The 26,568-nt window shown below is 43.5% G+C and overlaps 2 protein-coding genes across 2 annotated transcripts in view; one reads left to right on the top strand and one right to left on the bottom strand.

Moving 5' to 3' along the window:
* Positions 1-12,845, bottom strand: part of QRSL1 (glutaminyl-tRNA amidotransferase subunit QRSL1) — a 70,407-nt gene extending 57,562 nt beyond the window's left edge. Inside the window, 2 exon segments of the mRNA XM_073627020.1 lie at positions 7,354-7,513; positions 12,705-12,845. Coding sequence (XP_073483121.1) covers positions 7,354-7,513; positions 12,705-12,728 — 184 coding nt within the window. The 5' untranslated portion in view covers positions 12,729-12,845.
* RTN4IP1 (reticulon 4 interacting protein 1) overlaps positions 12,843-26,568 on the top strand; it is a 43,527-nt gene continuing 29,801 nt past the window's right edge. Inside the window, exons 1-4 of the mRNA XM_073627021.1 lie at positions 12,843-13,469; positions 20,112-20,263; positions 23,668-23,736; positions 26,258-26,382. Of these exons, the coding sequence (XP_073483122.1) occupies positions 13,199-13,469; positions 20,112-20,263; positions 23,668-23,736; positions 26,258-26,382 (617 nt within the window). The 5' untranslated portion in view covers positions 12,843-13,198. The remainder of the gene's footprint in view (positions 13,470-20,111; positions 20,264-23,667; positions 23,737-26,257; positions 26,383-26,568) is intronic.

The following is a 26,568-nucleotide window of genomic DNA, read 5'->3' as shown; positions in this document are numbered from 1 at the left end:
GTGGGCATTTGAAGCCCACAAGCATTTATTTCCTGGATGTGGTGAATGCTGTGCTCCCAGCATTCACTGCTCATTCCTGCACATGCTCAGTGGCATCCTGGGAAGCCTGAGACTAGCTCCCAGGAGTCTGGGAGAGGCTAGAAACACGCCTACTCCCACGGGAGGAGAACCAGGAAGTGCAAAGAAGAATAGAAAAATAAAAGGTAATTACGGCGATTTAAATTTTTTTAAACGGCATGTCAGCATCTAGGCAAGGAAGAGAATACATACAGATATTGTTCAAAATTTGGGTGGAACCCCACTTTAACCCCCCCCCCCCCCAAAAAAAAACAGATTCTGTTACTTTAAAGCATGTTATACAGCACAGAGCTTGTGCTGTGTCATTTGGCCCCCTGTATACAGTGTCATGCAAAAGTATTCACCCCCCTTGGCATTTTTCGTGTTTTGTTGCCTCACAACTTGGAATTAACATGGATTGTTTGAGGATTTGCATCATTTAATTTACAGAACATGCCCACAACATTGAAGATTTTTTTTTATTGTGAAGCAAACAACAAATAGGACAAAATAACAGAAAAAGGCAATGTGCATATTCACCCCCCCCCCCCCCAAAGTCAATACTTTGTAGAGCCACCTTTTGCGGCTATCACAGCTCCAAGTCGCTTGGGATAAGTCTCTATGAGCTTGCCACATTTGCCCATTCCTCCTTGCAAAACTGCTCCAGCTCCTTCGGGTTGGATGGTTTGTGCCTGTGAACAGCAATCCAAGTCTGACCACACATTTTCTATTGGATTGAGGTCTGGGCTTTGACTAGGCCATTCCAACACATTTACAAGTTTCCCCTTAAACCACTCAAGTGTTGCTTTAGCAGTGTGTTTGGGGTCATTGTCCTGCTGGAAGGTGAACCTCCATCCTAGCCTCAAATCATACACAGAGTGCTACAGGTTTTGCTCAAGAATATCCCTGTATTTAGCACCATCCATCTTTCCCTCAACGCTGACCAGTTCTCCAGTCCTGACTGCTGAAAAACATCCCTACAGCATGTTTCACTGTGAGGATGGTGTTCTTTGGGTGATGTGATGTGTTGGGTTTGCGCCAGACATAGCATTTTCTTTGATGGCCAAAAAGTTAAATTTTAGTCTCATCAGACCAGAGCACCTTCCTCCATACATTTTGGGAGATTCACACATGCCTTTTCGCAAACTCAAAATGTGCCATTTTGTTTTTTGCTGAAAGTAATGGCTTTCTTCTGGCCACTCTGCCATAAAGCCCAACTCTATGGCGCATACGGCTTATTATCGTCCTATGTACAGATACTCCAGTCTCTGCTGTGGAAGTCTGCAGCTCCTCCAGGTTTAACTTAGGTCTCTGTGCTGCTTCTCTGATTAATGCCCTCCTTGCCCGGTCCGTCAGTTTTGGTGTGCGGCTGTCTCTTGGCAGGTTTGCCATTTTGCCATGTTATTTCCATTTGGTTATGATAGATTTGATGGTGTTCCTAGGGATCATCAAAGATTTGGATATTTTTTTTTTTTTATAACCTAACCCTGACTTGTACTTCTCAACCCCATTGTCCCTTACTTGTTTGGAGAGTTCCTTGGTCTTCATGGCAGTGTTTGGTTAGCGGTGCCTCTTGCTTAGGTGTTGCAGCCTCTGGGGCCTTTCAAAAAGGTGTGTATATGTAATTAGAGATCATGTGACACTTAGATTGCACACAAGTGGACATCATTTCACTAATTATGTGACTTCTCAAGGTCATTGGTTGCACCAGAGCTTTTTATGGGCTTCATAATAAAAGGGGGTGAATACATATGCACATGCCAATTATCAGTTTTTTATTTCTGAAAAATAGTTTTATGTATATATTTTTCTAATTTTACTTCACCAACTTAGACTATTGTGTTCTGATCCATCACATATAATTCAGATTAAAAAAAACATTGAACTAAAGGCTGTAATGTAACAAAATAGGTAAAAAGCCAAGGGAGGTGAATACTTTTGCAAGGCACTGTACCCTAAAAAACCTGGATGATCCTGCCTGACTATACCCTCCCTCTACAAACAGACCACGATAATCATGGCTGCTGAGCCCTGACATCATGGTTTGCGTGATTCTATCAGCCGCAGCTCTCCCTGTGTCTGTGTCCTTTGTCCCCCCCCCCCCCATCTGCTCTAAAATGTTCTTATCTCCGCTGTACCTTACCAACATGTGTCCCTGTTTAATGTAAAAAAATTTGCCCATCTGTACCTTGTATGAGCGTGGCTCCAGGCGCTCAGCTGATTGTTGGCTCTCTGTCTCTTCTCTCCCCCTCCTCCCCGCTGATGGCAGCGGGACAGATCGGCCCCGCCCACTGCAGCTGTGAGCCAGAGGGAGAAGGAGGAGAGGAATCAGATGTGCGCCCTGAGCGCAACTTATATCAGTACAGATCGGTAGATTTTTTACAGAACATAGGCACAGGGACACACCTTATTAAAGGTACAGAGGGGATAAGATCGTTTCATAGAAGTGGGTTAACAACCACTTTAAGAAATACAAGATGTGATCTTTTCTAATCAGCTTCTTTTTTAAACGACGAGTGCGCTGGGAGATACCATTTCTGAGAACGTACACATTAAATGTCTCTAAACTATTATGCCGTTACTATGCTATGCACCTGATGCTTGGTGAAAGCTCTGAGACTACAGATGAACGTTTTGTGAAATACGTCTAATTTATTTCAAAGCAGTTAAGTACAGATGCACGTGGTTCTGATCTATAACTACCCCAAAAAGAGGTCTGCTCACAGGTGCGATGCTTTTGGTGTACAGGACCAAGTGAACAGCTAAGCTTCATTCAATTCCCACTCAAAATACTAGTAAATACTTCACAAAATGATTAACTACATACAGGGCCACTGATAAGGGGGTACTGCTGGTCCTCAGGGCCCAGGACTCATGAGTTCAACAGGGGGGCACCTGACAAACGGGAGGGCCAGCTGTACTGCTTTATTGGCGGCACTGTTTGTACACATGAGCAATTCTACTGTGGCTCCCTCTGCAGTGAATCTGACTTCTCCTCTTCTCCCTCCCCCCAGCTTCAGCTGCTGCTGAGGAGCCACAGGGGGATTGAATTCTGAAGATGGAGCCTTTTCTCCTCCAATCCCGCCTGTCCTGGTGGTTCCCCAATGATACAGATCCTCTGGTACCCTTCCCCTGCAGTGCTGCTAGCCGGCTTTCCCTCAACTTCCTCCCACTGTGCTGCAGCTGCTGCTTGGGCCCTAAGGGGCGGGGAGGGATTAGGTTCAGTATGGAGAGCCCCTTTGTCAGGAACGGGTGTGATCAGAAATGTGTGGACTGCCGCAGAGAATATCAGGCTCAAGTAAAGTGTAAAATAATATAATTTATTTAAAAATAAGTGAATAACACAAATGTAAAACGCACCTCCAATATAACAAAACTATGTAAAGCAAAACCAGATAACCAAACAAGTGACTAGGGATGGGCCGAACAGACCCCGTTCAGTTCGCACCAGAACTTACGAACACTGCGAAAGTTCAGACCCGAATAACGAACCCCATCAAAGATTATGGGACCTGAACGTCAAAAATCAAAAGTGGCCATTTTGGAGGCTTATATGCAAGTAATTGGGCATACAATGGTTATTTTTTCCCTCCTCAAATGGTGACAATATAGTGCATGCATCCTTAATGATCAGCCATTGGCGTGGGGAAAAAAAGCCGAGGCGGCCTGAGTCTGTCGTCCTGCCGTACTGGCACAGGTACACGATGGCCCTCTGCTGCATGTATAGCCGCTGCAGCATTCCCAAAGTTGAGTTCCACCTGGTGGGCATGTCACAAATCAGGCAGTTTACGGGCAGGTGTAATTCCCGCTGAATTTCAGCCAACCGAGCACTGGCTGAAATGGCTAGACTCTTCTGGCCTGCTTTAGTACATCTTGCAACCCTGGGTACCTACTTAAGAAATGCTGCACCACCAAATTGAGGACATGTGCCAGGCATGGCACATGTGTCAATTTCCCTGTCTAAGGGCGGACAGGAGGTTTGAGCCATTATCGGACACCACCATTCCTGGCTCCAGCTGGCGTGGTGTGAACCACCTCTGGGCCTGTCCCTGCAGAGCTGCAAGAATCTCTGCTCCGGTGTGGTTCCTGTCCCCTAAACACACCATCTGAAGTACTGCATGGCACCTTTTAGCATGATTTTGGGAATAGCCCTTTGAACGCTTAGCGGGTACCTGATGTTCATAGGACAATTCTGCAGAGGAGGGCATGGAGGTGGCAGAGGAGGTAGAGCTCACAGGTCTGGCATCATCACCACCAGCTGTATGGAGATGTGGGGGCACAACAAGCTGCAGCACCGAGCCCTGTCCTGCATCCTTTCGGGTTGCAAGCAGCGTTACCCAGTGTGCTGTGAACAAAATATATCGTCCCTGCCCATGCTTGCTGGACCACATGTCAGCAGTAAGGTGGATTTTACGGCTGACTGCCTTGCCCAACGATGCCAGAACATTCCCTTCCACATGATGGTACAGATGGAACAGCCTTACGTGAAAAGTAGTAGCGACTGGGAACCTGTCATTGTGGTACAGCACATTGTGCGAATTCAAGGAAGGGGCAGAATCCACTAGGCTGAAAGACAGAAGTTGGAGAGCCAAGGCAGGAATTAAGTGCATGGACAGGGTTTAAATACACTTCCTGCAACCAGTAACAGGTGATGACTGATTGCATGAGATTATGTGAGCTTCTGGCTGCTGAGAGACACCCGCTGGTGGACTCTGGAATTGCAGCCTATAGATCTAGGAGCAACAGTCCTACCAGCAGATGAACCCTTTCTGATTGCTCCTGTGTTCATTCTTCACTGAAGCATAGTAAATGGTTTACTATACTTTCGTTTGTGAATGAACAGGGGTCTCTGTATAGACTGTCTTCTGTTAATTCATCTACAAACCAGCTGAGGCTGCAGAGAAAAGATTGGGGATCTTTGTCACTAGTCCCTTTATCTGTCTAGAAAAAAGGAAACGTCAGGGATCTGTTTAGACTCCTGATATTTCACCAAAGGTTTACTTAACTTTAAATACCACCCATTTATTTGGCCCTGATTAACTGAATAAGCCTGATTGTGTGTGCATATATTTTTTTAATCGTGATTCGCTTGACTTGCTGCCCTCATGACCTTCCTTCTCTAAAGTCACTGAGTAGGTTAAATATCAAACTTAAAGTGATATCAAAGATTCTGATTTTTTTAAATTAAAATAAACATGTCATACTTACCTGCTCAGTGCAGTGGTTTTACACAGGTGCTCCTGGCCCCTCCCTCCTGCGAAGCCTTGCTCCTGAGCCACTGCTCTGTGTGTCCATTCATACGCAGAGCCCTGGCTCAGCCCCACCCCTCTCTCTCCTCATTGGTTGTGATTGACAGCAGTGGGAGCCAATGGTTCCCGCTGCTGTATCAGCCAATGAGAAATGAGAGTTCCTGGAGAGACGAAGCTATCGTGCACAACGCCCATAGAAATACTTATTGATGAACAATGTTATGCATGTTCCCCATACATCATTAAAGCTGAACTCCGGGCAGAACACATTTTTAATAAACTTTAAGGTGCAGGCATACCTTTAAGAAACATGTGCTTCTTTTTTGCTCTTAGGTCCGTGGATCCTATAAACTAGCTGCACAGATTGTAGTATTGCCTGTCTAGGTGACCAGTGTCCCAGCCTGATTCTTATGTTCCAAGTGATTGTTCAACTCACTGCCCCACTCACAGTTTCTCACTGACATCTCATTTTGTTAAGAGGAGCTTTGCGTGTTCTACCTCACCTTGTCCAGCACCATCCCACTCCTCTGTGCTCAAAATGCCATCAAAAGATATGGCAAAGCAGGTGGAGGGGGGAGGTAAACAGCAAGTCCGTTGCACTGCTGCCTTGCTTTGATATGTCAGGGATGCTCAGCAAGACAGCAGAACAGTTTTATTGTCAATGACCATTCCCTGCCTCTTTCTCTAGACCTTTAGCCTACTGAGACTGCGAAGTTGACAGCAATGTTGTGTTCTGCTCGCTGTCACAATATGCTTGCCATAAAGGGAGGAAAGGGGAAAGCAGCAACACTGATGCTTTGCTGCTTTGCTTAGTGCTGCTACGATCATATGGTTGCCTGGATCCTCACAGTGTTGAACAAGGCAACAAAACATTGATGTGCCTGCCTACTCACCATTTCCTACCTCTCTAACCTGACATTCAGCCCATTGAGCAAGTGTTGTTGTCACAAGAGGAAGAGGAGTAAGTAGTGAGGAGCAATGCTGCTGTCTTGCAGGTTTATTCAGGACGGCTAAGATCATGTAATTGCACAGTTTCTAAAAGAACCTAACAGGGCAATAGAATAGCAGTATTGTGCTTTGGCTTATTTCTATAGGAATACGGAGTTGATCTTTAATTAATTTCCTAAATATTTTTTGTGAACATTCTAATGCCCTGTACACACGGTCGGATTTTCCGACGGAAAATGTGTGATAGGACCTTATTGTCGGAAATTCCGACCGTGTGTAGGCTCCATCACACATTTTCCATCAAAATTTTCAACACACAAAGTTTGAGAGCTTGCTATAAAATTTTCCGACAAAAAAATCCGTTGTCGGAAATTCCGATCTTGTGTACACAAATCCGACGCACAAAGTGCCACGCATGCTCAGAATAAATTAAGAGATGAAAGCTATTGGCTACTGCCCCGTTTATAGTCGACGTACGTGTTTTACGTCACCGTCCATGGATTTTGTTGTTGGAATGTCCGATCAATGTCTGACCGTGTGTACAGGGCATAAGAGCTACAACAAAGTCAACATCACTGGCACAGTGGGCCTAGTATCGGGAGAGAGAGGGTTGAGCAGGGAAAAGCCACACTGCTGTTCTGCTGCACTTACAGCGATGTCAGGGCATCAGGGTGACAACACTTGACATTGTTCAAATATTATAAATACTAGCAAGACACCATATTGATGATAGTGGAATCTCTCCTTCCCTGTCACTTCTCATAACCCTGTCCATACTAGCTCTGAAATGCACCCTATGTGTACAGGAAGACATGCTGGGGAACGCCTCCAGCCCCTCCTAATGGCTCCAGTTAGTGATAATTCTGTTGGAGACTCTGTGTTAACATCACAGGGATTAGAACTTCAAATATCTCCATAAAGGAGCAAGGTAAAGTGAAAATTATTTTTGCTTCCTTTAATAGGGTCAGAGGAAGAGCTATAGATAATTTTGTTGCCCACAATTTGGCTTTGGTAAAAAAGATGAAAAGTGAGAAATCCTGCCTATTGCAAACTGCTTTTCTCAAACCATACTAATTGTGCACCTTATAAAGAACTATACCTTGTCTGAAGCGTTTTTCTGCCTCAGCGGCTTGTTTAAGGGCAACTTCTTCAGTTAAATTTACATAAGCATTAAGAAATCTGGTTTCCTTGATAAACGACAGACACTTCTGGCACAATTCTATAGGGCTTAGTTGTCCACGCCTCAAGGCAGCAGCTGCCTGTGAATGAGTAAAAATAAAAACTAAAATCATCTGCAAAAACACAAAGAAGACACATACAAGTTACACAAATAACAGAATGAACAAAATCAGCACCACTAGTAATTTCAAGCAGCAGCAGTGCTGTCTGCAGACTCCTAATTTACAATAGGCCTTTCCTCAGGAATGGTTAGGCTCAGTGGCGTAGAACACAGCAGGGGTATAGGGGTCTGAGAATGACACCGCAGCAAGGGATATGGGAATCCAACCCTCCTGGAAATGTTGAATGCTGAAGGGTCTGATGGAGGCTACAGCGCTTGAATAGAGTGAAGGTCACTTAAAGACATGGGCCACTGGAGAGGTGAGTATGATACCTTTTCTTTTGCAGGAAACTGCCATTAATTTTTTTTTTTTAGGTGACTGATGTCACTTTAAAGGCATCATGTCATGAGCAAACCATGGCTGCCAATACTTGAGCAAAATGCCATCTCCCAGAAAAATCTGAAGACAGAATAACAGCCAAGCAACCATAATTTTTAAGGAGCTCAGCACTGGCAGCCCCATTATTTTATCAAAAGACTTATGAGAACTGTGCACTGCCATAATCTATCCATTACACATGTCCAAATGTTTTTATTTGTGTAAAAGGTAAAAGCAGCACTAAAATCTAAGCGAATGGTAAGCTATCTCACGATGGAGAGGGATGCTGGGGCCAGAACGAGGCTGAACTGAACAGTGCTACAAGGAGGTGACACCAGTGCCAGCCTGACAGCTCAGAATGCAAGCTACATAGCCTACTACTAGTACCTCACAACCTCCACTCTGATGAAAGGGCAGGGGCCCTCAAAATGGAAGTACTAATGATCAGGCTGCATACTCAGCCCCCATTCACTCTCACCATTCTGGGAGTGTTTTAGCAGTTTAACCCATGTGTGTCTAACTGTCATAGACAGCTGTTTCCATTGCTGCATGCTCTCTTCTTTGCCAGCTTTTTTAGAAGTGATAGTTGCTGTATCTGTATGATGCCCTGACCTCCCATGGGAGTTGATTTTCCAAGTTACATACAATAGATTTTTATTTTATTAATTAACCATTTTCTGTGTGGGGCACTTTTGAAAAATTTCACATGCATGTTAAACAAGCATTTTTTTGTTAGAAAAATTCCTTCGAACCTCCAAACATGATATTGTTTCTGAAAGCAGAGGCCCTGCAGAATAAAATGGTGGGCGTTGCAATTTTTGGTTTGTCACACAAAAGTTGTGCAGCCAATATTCAAATGAAAATTCTCTTCATGCCGATGCCTCCCGACCCTTTAAGGAGGTTTATGACGCTGGGAGGTGGGGCCTAAGACCATGTGACCGCCATGATTGGCTGTCACGTGATCTGAAAACTCCCAATCACAAGCAGCGATCGGGAGCTTTTGGTTAGGCGCCAGGTAACTGTGCCAGGAGCGTGCACTGCACATGCTCTTGGCACAGCGGTACTGACAGCAATTCACGCAAATATGCGCCCCCCTCGGCGCCAAGGGGTTAAATTAATTTTAATGCACACAAACACAATACATTTAATAAAACAAGATACCAAACGTCACGATTAAAAATTGTGCACACCTGTGAAATGGCAACAAACCAAGGCACCTATAACTGTCCATAGGCATAGTTTATAATTAATTGTGACTTATAGCCCTAGAAATATTGCTCTCACTCCATTGTTTGCGGCGATAGATACTGCTTACATATGTGTGCCAGACTTACAAGCACTTTTGCATTTACGTGTATACACAGGGTGATGGGGGTTCTTTTAATTTTTTTTTTTACTATCACTTATTTATTTTTTTTTACACTTTTTAACAACTTTATTTTTCATTTAAATTGATTGTAAAGAATAATAATAAAAAAAAAAACAAAAAAAAAAAAAAAAAAAAAAAACACAAACATGTCATACTTTGCTACTTTGTGCAATGGTTTTGCACAGAGCAGCCCTGATCCTCCTATTCTTAGTTCCCCTGCCAGCCTGCACCCCCCCCCATCCCCCATGGCAAGTGCCCCATAGCAAACTGCCTACTATGGGGCCACTTGTGTGGGCTCCCTTCCAGGCTGGTTCTGAAAGTTCATACAGAGCACAGCTGGGACCCGCTTCCCATTCCCTCTTTACTGGTTGTGACTGACAGCAATGTGGAGTGAGAAAGCTGAGAGTCCCGTTGCTCTCATGAACAGCTCTGGATTGAGAATGGGCTCAGGTAAGTATAAGGAGAACTGGGGGGGGGGGGGGGGGCAGCTGCATGCAGGTTTTCTTTTTTACCTTAATGCAGAGAATGCATTAAGGTGCAAAACCTCCTGCCTTTAGAACCATTTTAACTTTATTGCTTTTACAAGGGAGCAACAAGTTCCCTTTTAATAGACTTTATGGAGACATCATGTATTAGACCCCTGATGTCTCCCCTGCCCTTCAAATCATCTAATCAAGCACAGATTGTGTTTGATCAGCTACTTCCCTGGCTGTAAGAGCCAGAGAAGGACACCTCTGAAACCAAAGTGACAAAACCTTCATCACTTCCAGCTTCATTTGTCACAGAGGGGATGCTGGAATGGATGTTCCTCCACCTCCTCTGTGGGGAGCCCTCCCAACTGTTTACCGCAGTCCTGGAGGCATAGTAAGGGCCGGGAACCACCATGGGTTGCGGGGGAAGTAAAAGTTATTGGCTGGCTGTAAAGAGCCTTAAGAGCTAGTTTACACCAGCCTGCACACTAATATAAGTGTGCCCTGGTGTCTGTTGTGTAGGGGCATGAAGGGCTGGCACTATGCCTTATGACAACACACTGCACCGTTTACCTTTTTCATTTAACTTTATTGAAGTGTCACAAAATGACACTTTATTCATCTTTAGGCACTACAGCATGTTGCAACGCACTGCAACAACATGGTGCACACCCCACCACACTTGTATTGTGTGAACAGAGCACACAGGAAGTGCGTTGAGCTTGGGCATGTTTGGATCCTAGCTGTAACCCACGTGCTTGCTTTGTGCACAGTCATGTTGGAACAGGAGAGGTTATCCCCAAACTGTTCCTACAAAGTTGGGAGCATGAGATTCTCCAAAATGTTTTGGTATGCTGATGCATTAGGAGTTCCCTTAACTGGAACTAAGGGGCCAAGCCCAACCCCTGAAAAACAAGCCCACACCATAATCCCCCTCTACTAAATGATTTGGACCAGTGCACAAAGCTAGGTCCATAAAGACTCTGGATGAGCGAGTTTGGGGTGGAGGAACTTAAATCGGCCTGCACAGAGTCAGGACCTCAACCCAACAGAACACTTTTGGGATGAATTAGAGTGGAGACTGCGAGCCAGGCCTTCTCGTCCAACATCAGTGCCTGGCTTCACAAATGCACTTCTGGAAGAATGGTGAAACATTCCCACAGACACACTCCTTAACCTTGTGGACTGCCTTCCCAGAAGAGTTGAAGCGGTTATAGCTGCAAAGGGTGGGCCAACTCAATATTGAACCCTACAGACTAAGACTGGGATGCCATTAAAGTTCACGTGCATGTAAAGGCAGCCGTTCCAAAACTTTTGGCAATATAGCAAATGTTCGGCTGCCTGTGTGTGTGTGTGTGTGTGTGTGTGTGGGGTGCCTATGCCCCTTATGATTAGTACAGCAACAGCTTCTTGACAGGATCGCTCACGTGGCTTCGGAATAGGATCCAAACATGGCCGAGCTCATTGCCAATCTCAAATGAGCCCCTATAGATATTATCGTGTGAATGAGCCCCTAGAGATATTACATCTGTAAACAGGAGGTTTACTCTGGAGAAAAGAAAAGTCAGCACCTACAAATGCTGTAGCTGCTGACTTTTAATAAAAGGACACTTTCCTGTCCAAGGATCCAGCGTTGTCCTTACCTGGGCTAGCTCTTTACTAGCCTTGCAGTTCCCGGTGTCGGCATCATAACTAAGGATGAGCTTGGGCGTGTTCGCACAGCCCACGTGCAGATCCCACCAGGAAGTCGGCACTGCGCTAATCACAAGCAGTGAGACATTGTCCCGATGCACGGCTGCAGAGATCGGGAAATGTCTCACTGCCTGGGATTAGCGCAGTGCCGACTTCCTGGCGGGCTCTGCACATAACTATGGGCAGCTGACTGTGCTGCTTGGGGCTTCACAGCTGGCTGCCCACTGTGTATGTGTGAGCTGAGCTTTGTGAATGGCCTTCAGTCTTCCGAGACCTGTGATGTGTCCCAGAAGACTGTGGGGAAGAAGAGAACTTCCGATCGGATCACCTAGTGGCAGTGAGTACCTGTTAAAACTAGGTACCTGCCAAATATGGCAGGGGAGAAGGACACAAAGCGGAGCTACACTCGTTTTTGTGTCAATTAAAAGTCAGCAGCTACACTGACTTTTAATAAACAGACACTCACCTGTCCCACGATCCAGCCGCCCAAAGCCCCGGTTCTCTCCCTTGCCTCTTACCCATCATCACAAGTGTGGGCACCCGACTGTGACAGCGTGCTGCTTCACAGCTAGGTGCATGCTGCGCCTCCTCAAAGGCCCGGGCAATCTTCTGGGACCTGTGACATGTCAAAGAAGATTGCAGGGAGGTAGGGGGAGAGGAGGACTTCTGCTTGTGTTGCCTAGGCAGTAAGGATGCGCTCCGGTGTGTTTGCATGCTGCACGTGCCGAGCCCGCCAGGAAGTCGGCATTGCGCTGCGCTAATCACAAGCAGTGAGACATTTCCCGATGCGCGGCTGTAGAGATCGGGAAATGTCTCACTGCTTGTGTTTAGCGCAGCGCATTGCCTACTTCCTGACGGGCTCTGCACGTGCAGCATGCAAACACACTGGAGCGCATCCTTACTAGGCAGCACCATGAGCGGAAGTGGAAGCTGGGTACCTGTCAAAATTAGGTACCCACTTCAACAAAAAAAAAAAAACATGCCAAATGTGGCATGTTAGGAGTCCTTAAAGTGGAACTTCCACTTTTGGGTGGAACTCCACTTTAAAGCAGGACTTGATTCCACAGGTATGAAGTGAAGGGAATTCTCCTCAATGGGAGACTGCAAACATTCCCTACTACATCCAATTCAAACGTACTGTGCTTATATGAGCTGACTTAAGTGTTTCCAGCTCTAATAAGTCATACAAGCCCCGAATTCACTTCATTCATCCATTACCGATATCAAAGCAAAACAAAGCCTATTCGTTTTAATCACTCACCTCACGTAAACTCATCCCAAGCATTATTATACTAAAAAGACAATCACATAATCGTGATGCGCACGGAAGCCGACATGTGTTGGTTGGCAAACAGACACCTGACAATGCCAAAAGAGCTGATTGGTCAATGTTTTAGTAAACCGTGACACATATGGATAGAAGCACAACGAGGCTCGGAACGCGGAAGTGACTAGAGGGCACTGAGGAGACAGGACCATGAGAATAAGAGAAACACGGAAAACTAACACAGTGAGGACAGAGCGGGAGGATTAATCGTACAATTTGCAGCCTTGAATATTGTAATGTGGCAGTTCTTTTCTTGGAACTCATGTTTTATGTGAAAAGCTTGACAAAGGTGTGTTCACCTACAGCTGCTGGGGTAGCTTAATACTAATGGGCACATTATTCACAACGTGATGTGTTCTTCATAAAAACTGACATTTGCAAGTTGAATATTTGGAACTAATAGCACTGTTTTCTAGATTGCACTGAAAATGCTCAGTATGGCATGTAGTAGATGTTTGTGGAGGACTGCTGGTTTATATAAGAGACCAATTGGAATAATAACACCTGGGAAGGACAGAGGCATCCATGTGTCATCTGTAAGAAACACCATCATGCCAGCCTGGGTGATCGACAAATACGGGAAGAATGATGTCCTGCGCTTCAATGACAATATGCTTTTCCCTGTCATCAATTATCCCAATGAAGTCATCATCCGGGTCCATGCTGCAAGTATCAACCCCATTGATGTCAATATGAGAAGTGAGTATGGATCGGTGCATCTTCAGTCCTAGTTTACTATGATCAGTGCTGGACACCATACACTGAGGATGTGCAGAAAGCTGGAGTATTCAGTCTATTCCGATTGGCTGCAAAGGACCGCCCCGGATGGTTTACTTACTGGGTGCAGTCATAAAACATTCTGGTCATTTGTATCTTCCGTATAGGAAAACGCAATAAGAAAATAAAGTGAGAATTATTTATGAAAGCCGTGACCTAATTCACCAGGTGCTTAATTCTCACAGTACAATACAGTTTGATTGTGCAGTCAACTTAAAATGCAACTAAAGGCAAAACTTTTCTTTTCGTTTTGGATAGAATGGAGATGGATTAGAACACCTGTCAGTTAATATTACTGGCTGTGCCACTGTTCGGGGGATTCAAACTCTCTACATTTTGTCCTGTTTACCATTTATCATTGAAAGTAAAAGAAAATACCAAACTGTGGGTTGTCCCCATAAAAGTAATAGAGGGGAATTCATCCAATGGGGTCACTAGTTCTGGTGTCCTGGGGGTCCCAGAGGGATTCCCTTAATTTGCAGGGACTTCCTATTTTGAATATGGGACAGGAAGTTAAGGGAAATCTCCCCAATGGAGCAAAAAAGAAACTGACAGGGATTATAACCCTCCCTATCCAAAATTATTTGCATTGTTGATTTCATTGACATGTCATTAAACTGATGACTATGCAAGTCGCAATGAAATCTGCATTTTTTCAAAGTCACTGTGACATGATTTTCAGCAATTTGAAAGGTTATATTGCCGACAATGGGGTGTGACTTGTCAGATGATTTGAAACTCTCAAATTGCATGATAAACCGCACTGGTGTAAACAGGGAGCTAAAGACTTAGAGAAACTGTGATATAAGCACCCTCCTAAACAATACAATTCACCTTTATGCAGTCAGGCAGACCCTTGCACCCCATAGTAGTTGGTAGATCTAAGGCAGAGTTTCTCAACTCCAGTCCTCAAGGCGCCCCAACAGGTCATGTTTTCAGGCTTTCCATTATTTTGCACAGGTGATTTGATCAGTTTCACTGCCTTAGTAATTACCACAGCTGTTTCATCTGAGGGAAATCCTGAAAACATGACCTGTTGGGGTGCCTTGAGGGCTGGAGTTGAGAAATGCTGATCTAAGGGCTCACTCAGATAGTCGTACATGGCCCAGATCAGTGTATTTCTGCAGTGGGTACAGCCAAGTGTTTGCGATCAGCTGCAGACGCTCAGCCAGTACAAATCAATAACAGGCTGTCCATGTATAATCACACATGGAGTGAGCGATTACCTGCAGTTAGGGACAGATGAGTGGCTCTGCATACAAAGCCATTCATCTCTCCCCATGCCACTGACAATGTCAGCCCTCCATTTATTTGTACGGACTTCCTGTGAGCAGCTTAGCTTATACACCTGGCCACACCTCATGCAGAAATATGATGATCTGGGCGGGGTACAGCCATGTAAATTAAGCAGCTCATCGAGGAGTCTGTTTATTCTTTAGAAGAGAAGTACAGGAATAAATTTTTTCCCATAATCATACTTACCTAGGTCCCCTGGCATCTCTGCACTGAGAACCGAGCCATCGAACACCACCGATGGCTCGGATCCCCAAGCGGAGAGCCCCTGCCTGCTCTGCTCCTCCACGCTCATTGGATTGCTGAGCTGTGGAGGGGCGGGGAGTGTCCGTCTCAGCGGGGAGCTGAGACAGCCACCAGTCCAGGCACCTGGCAGATCCAGACTCGGGATAACATGGTGCCTGAACTGATCTGTGTGACGTCAGCAGAGAGCAGACTTCAGTCCGCTCTCTGCTGAAAATGGGTCACGGGAGTGCAAAATGAATTGCACTCCTGTAACCCATAGGAGAAGCCCAGCTAAACTAGCTCAGGCTGGACTTCTCCTTTTAAAAACTTTAAAATTCCACGCCCCTGTGAAAAACTACAGCACCTAAAATTCTCCATAAATTGTACTTTCAAAGTGTTTACAGCTCTCACTCTGATGGTCACAGAAATACTGCCACATGTGTAGCACAATTTATGTTTACATACATATGTGCACCCTACACAGTTGGATTTGGGCATGTATGGGGGGTATTTTTTCTGTTAAGACCCCAATTATCTTTCAATCCCTCCATTACTACAGTAACCAGAGAACGACAGCTGTGAGCCCAGAAGTGATGTAATACATGGGAACCACTGGGGCGGCTGCTAGCAGGGAAGGGAGGGGGGAAATGGGGCGCACCTCCAGAGCTTGTAAAAGTGATCAGCGCAACCCAGATCACTTTAACCTAAAAGCCCTTCACCTGCCCTAAAAATTAATAGCACGTTCATGGCTGCAGCTGTGAACTTGCTTTAACCCCTTGAATGCCAGGACAGTTATAAATTTACCTTAACAGACAAGAGGAGTTAATAAAGTGTATGAAGTATATCTAAAGCAAAAGGTGTTTCCTGGTGCCTCTGTGTCAGCATACCTGTGACAAGCTCTGCCTTGGCTCCTTCCTCAGGACCAGTGAATATTACAAAAGAAAAGGATTAGTGCACTCCCATCGAACATACCTTACCTCTGCAGTTGGCAGCTTCCAGCTGGGTTCAATCCACTCCCAGGTGCAGTCCCTATTCTTGGGCAGCTAAATGTGCTGATAAGATAGGGAGTCCCTTGTGTGGGTCTTTTGGGACAGCAGTTGTCTCTTAACTAAGAGTGCCTATCTGCATTTATATACTGGCATTTGCTCAAGCCCGCAGCAGAGAAAGCAGCTACTTTTATTTTTCACTTAGCCTTACATTTCTCCCTCCTGTCATCCATTCTCTCTCGCTTTCCTTTCTTTGCGTTCCTCTCTCTTTTTCGCTTTCTTCCTCCCCCACCACCTTGTGATAATGTACCTTCATTCCTGGTTGCTATAGTAGGCGACGCGCAACCCTCATCAGCTTTTCTGAGTCCCTCAGCGTCTTCCTACCGGCTCGGTGGGCTGAGTTGGGCGGGCCGCATTGGTCCTAGTGCTGCCAGCCACGCAAGCAAGGTCTGGCCTGCGGTCGTGGTGGCCATCTTGAATAGGGGCAAATGTTAATTTTTTTTTTTGCCCTTGTTTGTCAAAATCATATTTTTTTTTTTTTTATAGGGTTGTACCTTCCACAAGATGTCCCTCCCCTCTCCATTGTTTATTACTGGGGGCTTTCAGCATGGCAGCCTATTGTCATTTGAAAAGGTTGCCTATGCCGGGAGCCCCTGGAGCGGACCCTGTTTTTTGCCAACGGTAAATGTAATTTCTTTTTCTTTACTCAGGAATACCGTTTCCTTGCTGCAGCTGAAATACCAGTTGCTAGCTCCTTTATCTTTCTGTAGCTGCTTTTTCTGTCTGTTGCCTAAAATAAGCAGTACGCCACCCGAACAAGACCCTCTCCAACATTTAAGGTACGGATCGTAGTCCAGGTGAGTAAAAAAAAAGGGGAGCACCTATGGTGGTACGTTTATGTATTTCAGCCTTGTACGCCAGAAGAAATCAAAGCGGACATCAAGGCGACATAAGCAAACCTATGAAGGCCCCAACCAGATCAGGATACCGTGCAAGCGGCGAGGGTTCATCTGTGAAAAGACATAGGTTATTTAGGAAAGGAAAATCCACTTTGCCCTGCAAGTCCACTTGGAAGTGCAGTTGCTGTAAATCTGAGGGGTAGATCTGAAATGAGGGGAAGCTCTGCTGATTTTATCATCCAATCATGTGCAAGCTAAAACACGGTTTTATATTTTCCTTGCATGTCCCCATTCCGCATGTCCCCCCCCTTCCTTCCTTTCGTAAATAACCCCCATAGTTCTTCACATTCACCAACTCTCAAATCCCTAAACGCCGAGCATGCGGGGTCATCCCATTACCAGCCAATTGGTCTGCAAAAGCTGTTTTAGAGTCTATGCAGAAGACAGAGTCAGAGGATTAACAGGTGAGCTGTCCTACTCAAAGATGGGCGGGGGATACATTGTGGAACAACAGCAGTTCCATTGTAGCAATTAGCTCAATCTCCTCCCAGAGAAGTTAACTCTTCCTGGCCCATCCTTGAGAGAATCCTCTCACCACACAACAAGTATCCCTCCTAGACATCTGGATGATGGTGGGCCATCTGGATACCTCAGAAGAGCTGTAAAGCCAGCTATTGGCTGGGAGGAAGCCAACACTACATCTGAGAAGTCAAAGATGTACAGCGCATTTCTAAAGAAGCAGGTTTCCTTCTTTCGGCTCGGTTTCTACTGGTGCGATTTGTCATGCGACTTTGGACTGCAAAGTTGCATGACAGGTCGTACCACGATTTTCAATGAGTACCGTTCATATCTGTGCGACTTCAAGTAGCAGCGACATCAAAGTAGTCCCTGCACTACTTTGGTCCCACTTTGATGCGACTTGAGGTCCATAGACCTCAAGAATACACAGGCATTGTTCAAGTCGCATCAAAACCGCAGCAAAAATTGCGACAAAATCGCACGACTTTCAGGTCAGTACAGTGGAAACATATGCTTACTCTGATGCATGATGTCCGAGACATTGTTGAAGAAAGCCTTGTGCACATGGTACAAAAATCAGAAGGGGATTGTAGTTTGACAGACTGTTGTCCGAAGTTCTTACCATTAGTACTCTCTTTTCAACAATTGTTTTCCAATTTTCAGCCAACAAATGTTGGATGACAGGCTAGTAAATTTTTGTCAAACGACAGCTCCACGTCAGATTTTTGGATGGTCAGTACACAAATCCGTCACACAAAAGTCAAAAGTACAAACACGCATGCTTAGAATCAATTCCCACCAAACACGAAATTAGCAGCAAGGGCCCAAAGGGTGGCGCTCAAGAGCTGAAATTCCTTGTAGTACGTCACTACATTCAATATGTAACATTTGTGTAACGTTGATATGCAAGACAAGATCCTGGCACACGCCCTTTTGACAAAAATCAGACGCTCGGTTGTCCAACAATCGTACCATGTGTACGAGGCTTAAAGGTCTCTTGGAGGTATACAATGTAATAGCAGCTTCTAGTGTGTGTGTATAAAAGCCACTACTCCACAAGTAACACAGCTGATAAATGTATAGCTTAGATTGGGCTCAGTCCATAGTCCTATAGGACTGACACTCGGGGTCCTTGGTGAGATCTATGCTAATCCACTGATAATCGTGTATCAGGCTCCACATCCCTAATTATAGTAGGTCCAGCCTGCATGCAGATGCTGGCTCAATGTGCAGCTGATGTGACCAATACTGTAATGGCTGGTGGATGAAGGATAATGAAGGATAGTATGCAATTTCTCACCACTGGCAGTCCATAGTCATTATTGCTCCAACTTGTATTCAAGAGCCTTTTATCCATTATTAGTCCCAGCAAGGTGTCCTTTTTCAAAATAGGCTCTGGGTTTATTTTGGGGGGGGATTTTAGAGAGGTCTAGGTGGAATATGGGTCAGGAGGGAGAGCCAATATCATGTGGAGGGGATGAGCGAGGGGGACTTCTTAGGGGGGGGGGGGGGGATTTTTTACTGGAATTATATATTTTAATATTTTTTATATGTTCTTTGAAATGAATACATATTTTTGTATTAGCCTATAGCATGTGTCAGATCCGTGTTTGCAGTTGAGCTTTGGAGACACCTCCCCAAACAAATTTGGGTTTAGGCGTGTGTTTTTTTTATTTTTTAAGTTATTCCCTGGCATATACATAACTTTTGCAGCAAAGGGCTCCTGATAAATTGTTCTGGATTTCAGGCATGGCCTAAAAGGACAGGGTTAAATTATAATCCACCTAGTATCGGGATGGTCAGATTATGTGCCCCCCTTTTATTTAGTGGTCATGGTGTGTGTGCCCTCCTTACATTGGTGGTCAGTGCCTGTGCCCTTCTTAAATTGTAGTCTGTGTCTGTGCCTCTTACATTAGTGATTAGCGCATTGTGCGTCTTTTACATTGGTGGTCAATGTCTGTGAGTCTCACTCACTGAAGGGACATCCTAAGCCATCATCAGCCCACTCGCCACTAGAACTACACTACACAGCACCACTGAGGCCTGTATCAGGAGGGTGGGACAAGAGCAGCTGTGAGAAATCTGCTTTGGCTTCAAAAGCAAGATCTGCAGTGCCTTTGTACAGAAAGAGTGCCCAGATACAATTATTTTAAGCCATTAAAAAATATTAATATTTGAACTGGAATAAAAGAGTTGGTGTTTTTTTTTTTTTTTTTTTGTCTTTTGTTACTTACCCCTTTTTCTCTTTTAAAATGGAAACAAAATGATGTTTTGAAGATCAGATTAACAAGTTTGTCATTGTTTTTGAGTGAAAAAAAAACACTTCAGTATTGTAATTGGTGTCAAAATGAATGCCAAATCAGTAGGCCTATAGCTGAAACATTTTTGTTTTGGCCCTGATGTGTATGTGATGAATGTTTTGTACCTTCCTGTTTACATTAAAAAAAAATGTGATCCATTTAAGAAAAAAATGATGTAATAGCTGAAATTGTTAAAGGAGTAGGCAGTATAGCTAAGCTTTGGTAAATTTTCTGTTGGTTGTACTTGAATGATATGTTCCTTTGCTGATCACATGATTTGCAGAAATCTATGATTCAGTAAATGTTGATGTCAGTGAGTAACCAAATATACATATTTTGCAGATGGTTATGGAGCTGCCAGCCTGAGTATGACTCGTGATCCTCTGCAACTGAAAATATCGGGCAGTGAGTTCCCTATGATTCTAGGAAGAGATGTTTCCGGAGTTGTAATGGAATGTGGAGTTGCGGTGAAATACTTTAAACCTGGAGATAAGGCAAGTTTTTTGAAAACGAAAAGCTTTGCTAAATTGATAGCTCTTCAGATGTACCAATGCATGGTCAAAAATCATCTCTACAAACCTGAAACTCCTGCATGTTTTTTTTTAACAACTGAATTTATTTTTCTATACATGTCACATGGTCTCCCAATAGTATCACAATCAACAATTGTTTATTGTAAATACCTGCAATCTGTGTAACGAGTCAGATTTATTTTGTTCAAAGATCAGTCATGGCAGAGCAATGGACATTCTCAATTGTGCTGTAGAGTGAACAAAGAATAGCCCATGGGGCAGAGACCTACTTGATAATTAAGTGGTCTGGACACTTGACCAAACACTTTTTCAGTAGTATTTAAAGAGGAGGTCTGCCCACCGCTGCAAAAATTAAAAGCCAGCAGCTGACTTTTAATAATGGGACCATTATCTGTCCTGGAGTCCAGCACTATCGGCACGCAGTTGATGTTTCCACCAGCTGCCGGGTGCTGCCACCGCCATTGCGGGTAAGCAAACCCGGCAGTGTAGCCTTACGGCTTCATGCCGGGAACCGTACTACGCATGCGCGAGGCTCCGCTCCTCTCTCCTACTGGCCCAGCGGCAGGGGAAGAAGGAGGGAACCGAGCGGTGATGTCAATGGCCGTGGCTCCCGGAAGAGGGGACAGGATACCTGGTATCCGCTCCCCCCCCCAAAAGGTGCCACATGTAGCACCGGAGGGGGGGGGGAGACAAATGCGTGGAAGTTCCACTTTTGGAACGCTTGTTGCCATTGTCCGCAAGACATACTACATTAAAGTGGATGTAAACCCTCACATATACCCAGTGAAGTGAACAGCCTCAGATGATGAAACAAATCTCTCTACATAAGTTTTACATGTATATCTGCTGCTGTCTTCAGCTTTATATACTGTTTAGAAAGTGCACGTTCTGTTAGAATTTTCTCTTTTTGATTTACCTGTGGGTGTGGATTCTTGCCATACACTGTGAGACAGCTGATTAGAGGAAAGGCACACGCCCCCCCCCCTTTCCACATAGGCAGAGACTTGCGGAGCTGGGCTGTGAATAGACCAGCTTTCTGCTAATATATTTATAGCACCCACTCTGACACAAAATTCAGGCTGGTTTTATCACAGTTGACAGAACTTGTCAGAAGTTATCATGCTGATAACAGAAGAACTGAGCAGGAGAAAGACACAGGACTTAGAACTTTGAAGAGAGATAAGAAAACATTGCAAATATATCGTCCCAGCTCAAATTTCATGAATTGGGTTTACATCAACTTTAAATAACCAAGATTTTAAATGGGATAAATGGAAACTTTAATGGAAATCATTTCGTACTGTTTAAAAAAAAAAACAAAAAAGAAACGTTTTCCTTATGTTATTGTCCTGTGTGTGCGTTTGTGTTTTTTTTTTTTTTTTTTTGCCTGATGAAAACTCTATTATACTATTGTGAAAGAGAACCAGTTTTCTATCATCTGTAATGATATGTACATATAGATCCCCTGCCCAATTCTTGATTTGTAGATCCATGTGCATGATGTCACAAGTTAGTATTCACGTTTGGAAACACCGTCTTATTTCAGGGATTCTTACTTTGTACTGCATGTCTTGTACACTTTAGATACATTCTGCTTCCTCTTGGAATATTTCCTACAACAGGATAACATATAGGCCGTTATCACTGAATATGTAAGGAGCTAAAACAATCTAAAACAATAATTTTTGCTGAAGTGGGGTAGGGTTTAAAACTTGAATGGCTGCTTTTCGAAATTGGGTGTTCTGCTAAAAAAGACAATCAATATGTGTTGTCTGTACTCAGTTTGGAGACCGAGGGGTCAGATGCGGTATTTCCTTCACAATTACTTTGTCTGGCAGATACAGAATATAACAGAAGGGAAGAGAGAATGAGGTGCTGCACTTCAGATCTAATCATCACGACAAGTAGGGGGTGACCACACATAAGTCTGGCATTTTTTCCACATGCATGTAACTGGTATGAGGACTGTGGTATGAAGGCTGTAAGATTTATTTAATTTTTTTTTCTGATTCTGCATTGACCGTGTGTCAACTGACTAATTTAGATCTAAAGTTTGTCTGAGTGTAAGACCATGATGTAAATGTCTCTCTAGTGCCTTTGGGCTCATTTATACTTGCTTCGGCTTCAACATGCTTTTATGATGTGTTTTTTGATGCTTCGGTGGTTTCTCGATGATGCTTCTGTGATGCTCTTTTGAAGGTTTGTTGAAGCTTGGCCAGGTGCACTGTGTGTGTGTGCATGGATATCTCATACCTGCAATTTTTCCAAAGCGAAGCTAAAGCTGAATTAAAGCTTTAGGTACTTCAAGCGAGCTTTGCCATAGACTTCTATGGGGGCTTTGAAGACTCTTTGAAGCACCACTAAGGGCTCATTTATACTTGCTTCAGCACACATTAATGGCTAGTTTACACTTCCTTCAAAACAAGGCTTTGGACAGGCTTTGCTAAAGCTCTCTGAATGCTAGTCAAAGCCCGTCACTAAATAAAATGGTTAGCTTACAGTCCTGTTCACAGTTGCTTTTGCTTTGCTTTGCTTTGGCTTCGCTTCAAAAATGATACCCCATGTAGCTTTAGTGGCTCTTCAAAGCCTCCATAGTAGTCTATGGCAAAGCTTGCTTGAAGCCCCACAAAGCCTCATCGAAGCTCCACCAAAGCCTCATCAAAACACCAAGCAACAGCAAGGTGTATACAGAACTGTAAGCTAACCATTTTATTTAGGCTGCATTCACACCTGAGCATATTGTTTTCAGGGGGAAAGTCGTGCGTTTTTTTTACTGCGATTTTACCGTGATTTTATACAGGTCAAAATTTCACCACTGTAAAAAGCAGAAAAACGCCTGTAGTCTGCCCAAAAAAGAAGCTCATGTACTTTTTTTGAGCTTCAGGCGACAGAACGCTCAGATGTGAACAAGGGCTATTTAAATGAATGGGATTTTGTTTGTTGGGTGTTTTTTGAACTTTTGAGATGACCGTTTTACGAGTTGAAAACGCTCAGGTGTGAATGTAGCCTTAGTGAAAGAAGCTATGACTGGCGTTCAGAGAGCTTTAACAAAGCGTGTACGGAGCCTTGTTTTGAAGCAAGTGTAAACTAGTCCTTACTGTGATCATCGTAGGGCCTGCTTGACTTTATACCTGGTGGCTTTTTCACTTGGCCATGCTTTATTCTGAATATATTCATGTACTCATATGTAAGATCCACTGCCGCTGGCATCCTTATCCTGCTGAACCCTTTACAGGAATTTCATATGGAAATATATAAACTTTGCATATTTGTATAATTTTGGTACAAAATTCAGTTGATCCAAGTTATATATATAATATAATATAATATAATATAATTTTTTTTTTTTTTCATTGTTTTGACAGGTCTGGGCAGCAGTCCCTCCATGGAAGCAAGGCACTTTTGCAGAATTTGTTGTTGCAAATGCCAATGAGGTAAATATGTCAAAGTTCATTGTGGAAGGTTTAAACATTAGGTTGTATCCATCTTTACAAAATATGCATCTTTGTATAGCAACAAATAGAAGCCTGATATAAAAAAAAATAAAATAATTTTTTTTCTTACCCATGATCATCAACCAGGTTTCATATTTTATTATCTGAAAAGGTTAAACCTGGAACCTGGTCTTTTTGGGGGAACATCTCTGTGTTTTTTTTTTTTTTTTCTTAAATAATTAATACATTTTTATTAATTTCAATAATTTATAATTGGGTGTATCTATAGTTTTTTCCAGGTCACCTACATCAGAAATTAGAGCTGTTTTTAATATGATGTTTACATAGTGAAGGTTAGATGTTGAATGTTTGTACTTTTAACCCAGGTTCACACTGACAGCAGGATTGAAATCATTTTCAGATGATGGATTTCATTCCTGCATGTCATTCTGACTTCGGGGGCAATTTCAGAGGCATCTGTGTGGGTTCCTGCACAGATGTCTATACAAAACGCACCTTGTAGTCGCCAAAAGTAGTACAGAAACTTTTTTTGGGAATTAGTGCAGTGCCGCAAATGCAGCGTCACACCGATCCGGACGGTGCCATTGCCAGCAATAGGCAATGTCAAATCGCATGCCAAATCGCATCAATGTGAACCTAGGCTAAATGTCTACCTTGAGTTCTAAAGTTATTTATTAATTTTAGATTCTCCGATTTTAATGAGATGTATGTAGTAAAAAAATACAGTGCCTTGAAAAAAATATTCATACCCCTTGAAATTTTTCACATTTTGTCATGTTACAACCAAAAACCTAAATGTGTTTTTATTTGATAAACCAACACAAAGTGACACATAATTGGAAGTGGAACGAAAATTAGAAATTGTTTTCAATTATTTATTTACAAATAAATATGTGAAAAGTGTGGCGTGCATTTGCATTCGGCCCCCCTGAGTCAATACTTTGTAGAACCACCTTTCACTGCAATTACAGCTGCAAGTTTTTATTTGGGGATGTCTCTACCAGCTTTGCACTTCTAGAGTGAATTAGAGCCCATTCTTCTTTGCAAAATAGCTCAAGCTCTGTCAATCAAGCTCTGCCAATCTAGAGCCCATTCTTCTTTGCAAAATAGCTCAAGCTCTGTCAGATTGGATGGAGAGCGTCCGTGAACAGCAATTTTCAAGTCTTCCCACAGATTCTCCATTGGATTTAGGTCTGGACTTTGACTGGGCCATTCTAACACATGAAGATGCTTTTTATCTAAACCATTCCATTGCAGCTGAGGCTGTATATTTAGGGTCTTTGTCCTGCTGGAAGGTGAACCTCCGCCCCAGTCACAAGTCTTTTGCAGACTCTAGCAGATTTTATTATAAGATTGCCCTGTATTTGGCTCCATTCATCTTCCCATCAACTCTGACCAGCTTCCCTGTCCCTGCTGAAGAAAAGCATCCCCACAACATGATGCTGCACCACCATGTTTCACAGCGGGGATGTGCAGTGTTAGTTTTCTGCCACACATAGCGTTTTTCTTTTAGGCCAAAAAGTTCAATTTTGGTCTCATCTGACCAGAGCACCTTCTTCCACATGTTTGCTGTGTCCCCCACATGGCTTCTCACAGACTGCAAAAGGGACTTCTTATGGCTTTCTTTCAACAATGGCTTTCTTCTTTCCATTCTTCTATAAAGGTCAGATTTGTGGAGTGCACAACTAATAGTTATCCTGTGGACAGATTCTTCCACCTTAGCTGTGGGTCTTTGCAGCTCCTCCAGAGTCACCATGGCTTTTGGCTGTTTCTCTGATTTATGCTCTCCTCACCCGGCCTGTCACTTTAGGTGGATGGCCATGTCTTTGGAAGGTTTGCAGTTGTGCCATACTCTTTCTATCTATTTTCGGATGATGGATTGAACAGTGCTCCTTGAGATGTTCAAAGCTTGGGATATATTTTTTATACCCTAACCCTGCTTTAAACTTCTCCACAACTTTATCCTTGACCTGTCTGGTGTGTTCCTTGGCCTTCATGATCCTGTTTATTTATTAACTAAGGTTCTCTAACAACCCTCTGATGGCTTCACAGAACAGCTGTATTTATATTGAGATTAAATTACACACAGGTGGACTCTATTTACTAATTAGGTGACTTCTGAAGGCAATTGGTTCCACTAGATTTTAGTTAGGGGTATCAGAGTCAAGGGAGCTGAATACAAATGCACGCCACACTTTTCAAAATTTTTTACAAATAAATATCTGAAAACAATTTATCATTTTCCTTCCATTCACAATTATGTGCCACTTTGTGTCTATCACATAAAATCCCAATAAAATACATTTTACGTTTTTGGTTGTAACATGGCAAAATGTGAAAAATGTCAAGGAATATGAATACTTTTTTCAAGGCACTGTAAATTACCCTTCAAAAAATAAAAGTTTTTGTCTCTCCCCCCCCCCCAGTTTACTGTTTCAGCTGTGTGAACTAGCACAGAGTAATTTTAGCATAAATTCAGTTGCGTTTGATTTATGTTTAGGTGTCCTTGAAGCCAAAGTCACTTAGTCATACAGAAGCTGCTTCCTTGCCTTATGTTGTCCTCACAGTATGGGCTGCTCTTGTTAACAGCTGCGGTTTGAAAAAGGAAACCTGTCCAGGAAAACGGTGAGTGTCAGTCTACTTATCCTGACATATTACTGCATCAATTTTCTCTCGCCTGTTTTTATCCTGTGGTCTAACTGTTTAATGCAGGTTTTCTTTTGTATGTAGGTAGGTGAACAACACAGAAGAATTTCTTCCAGTATCATTACAATTTTTATGACTGCTTTTTTGTAGAAAAATGTAAAAATT

This window comes from Aquarana catesbeiana, linkage group LG04, assembly GCF_042186555.1.
Source record: "Aquarana catesbeiana isolate 2022-GZ linkage group LG04, ASM4218655v1, whole genome shotgun sequence".
Taxonomy (NCBI): domain Eukaryota; kingdom Metazoa; phylum Chordata; class Amphibia; order Anura; family Ranidae; genus Aquarana; species Aquarana catesbeiana.
This window is presented reverse-complemented; position numbering and strand designations above follow the sequence as displayed.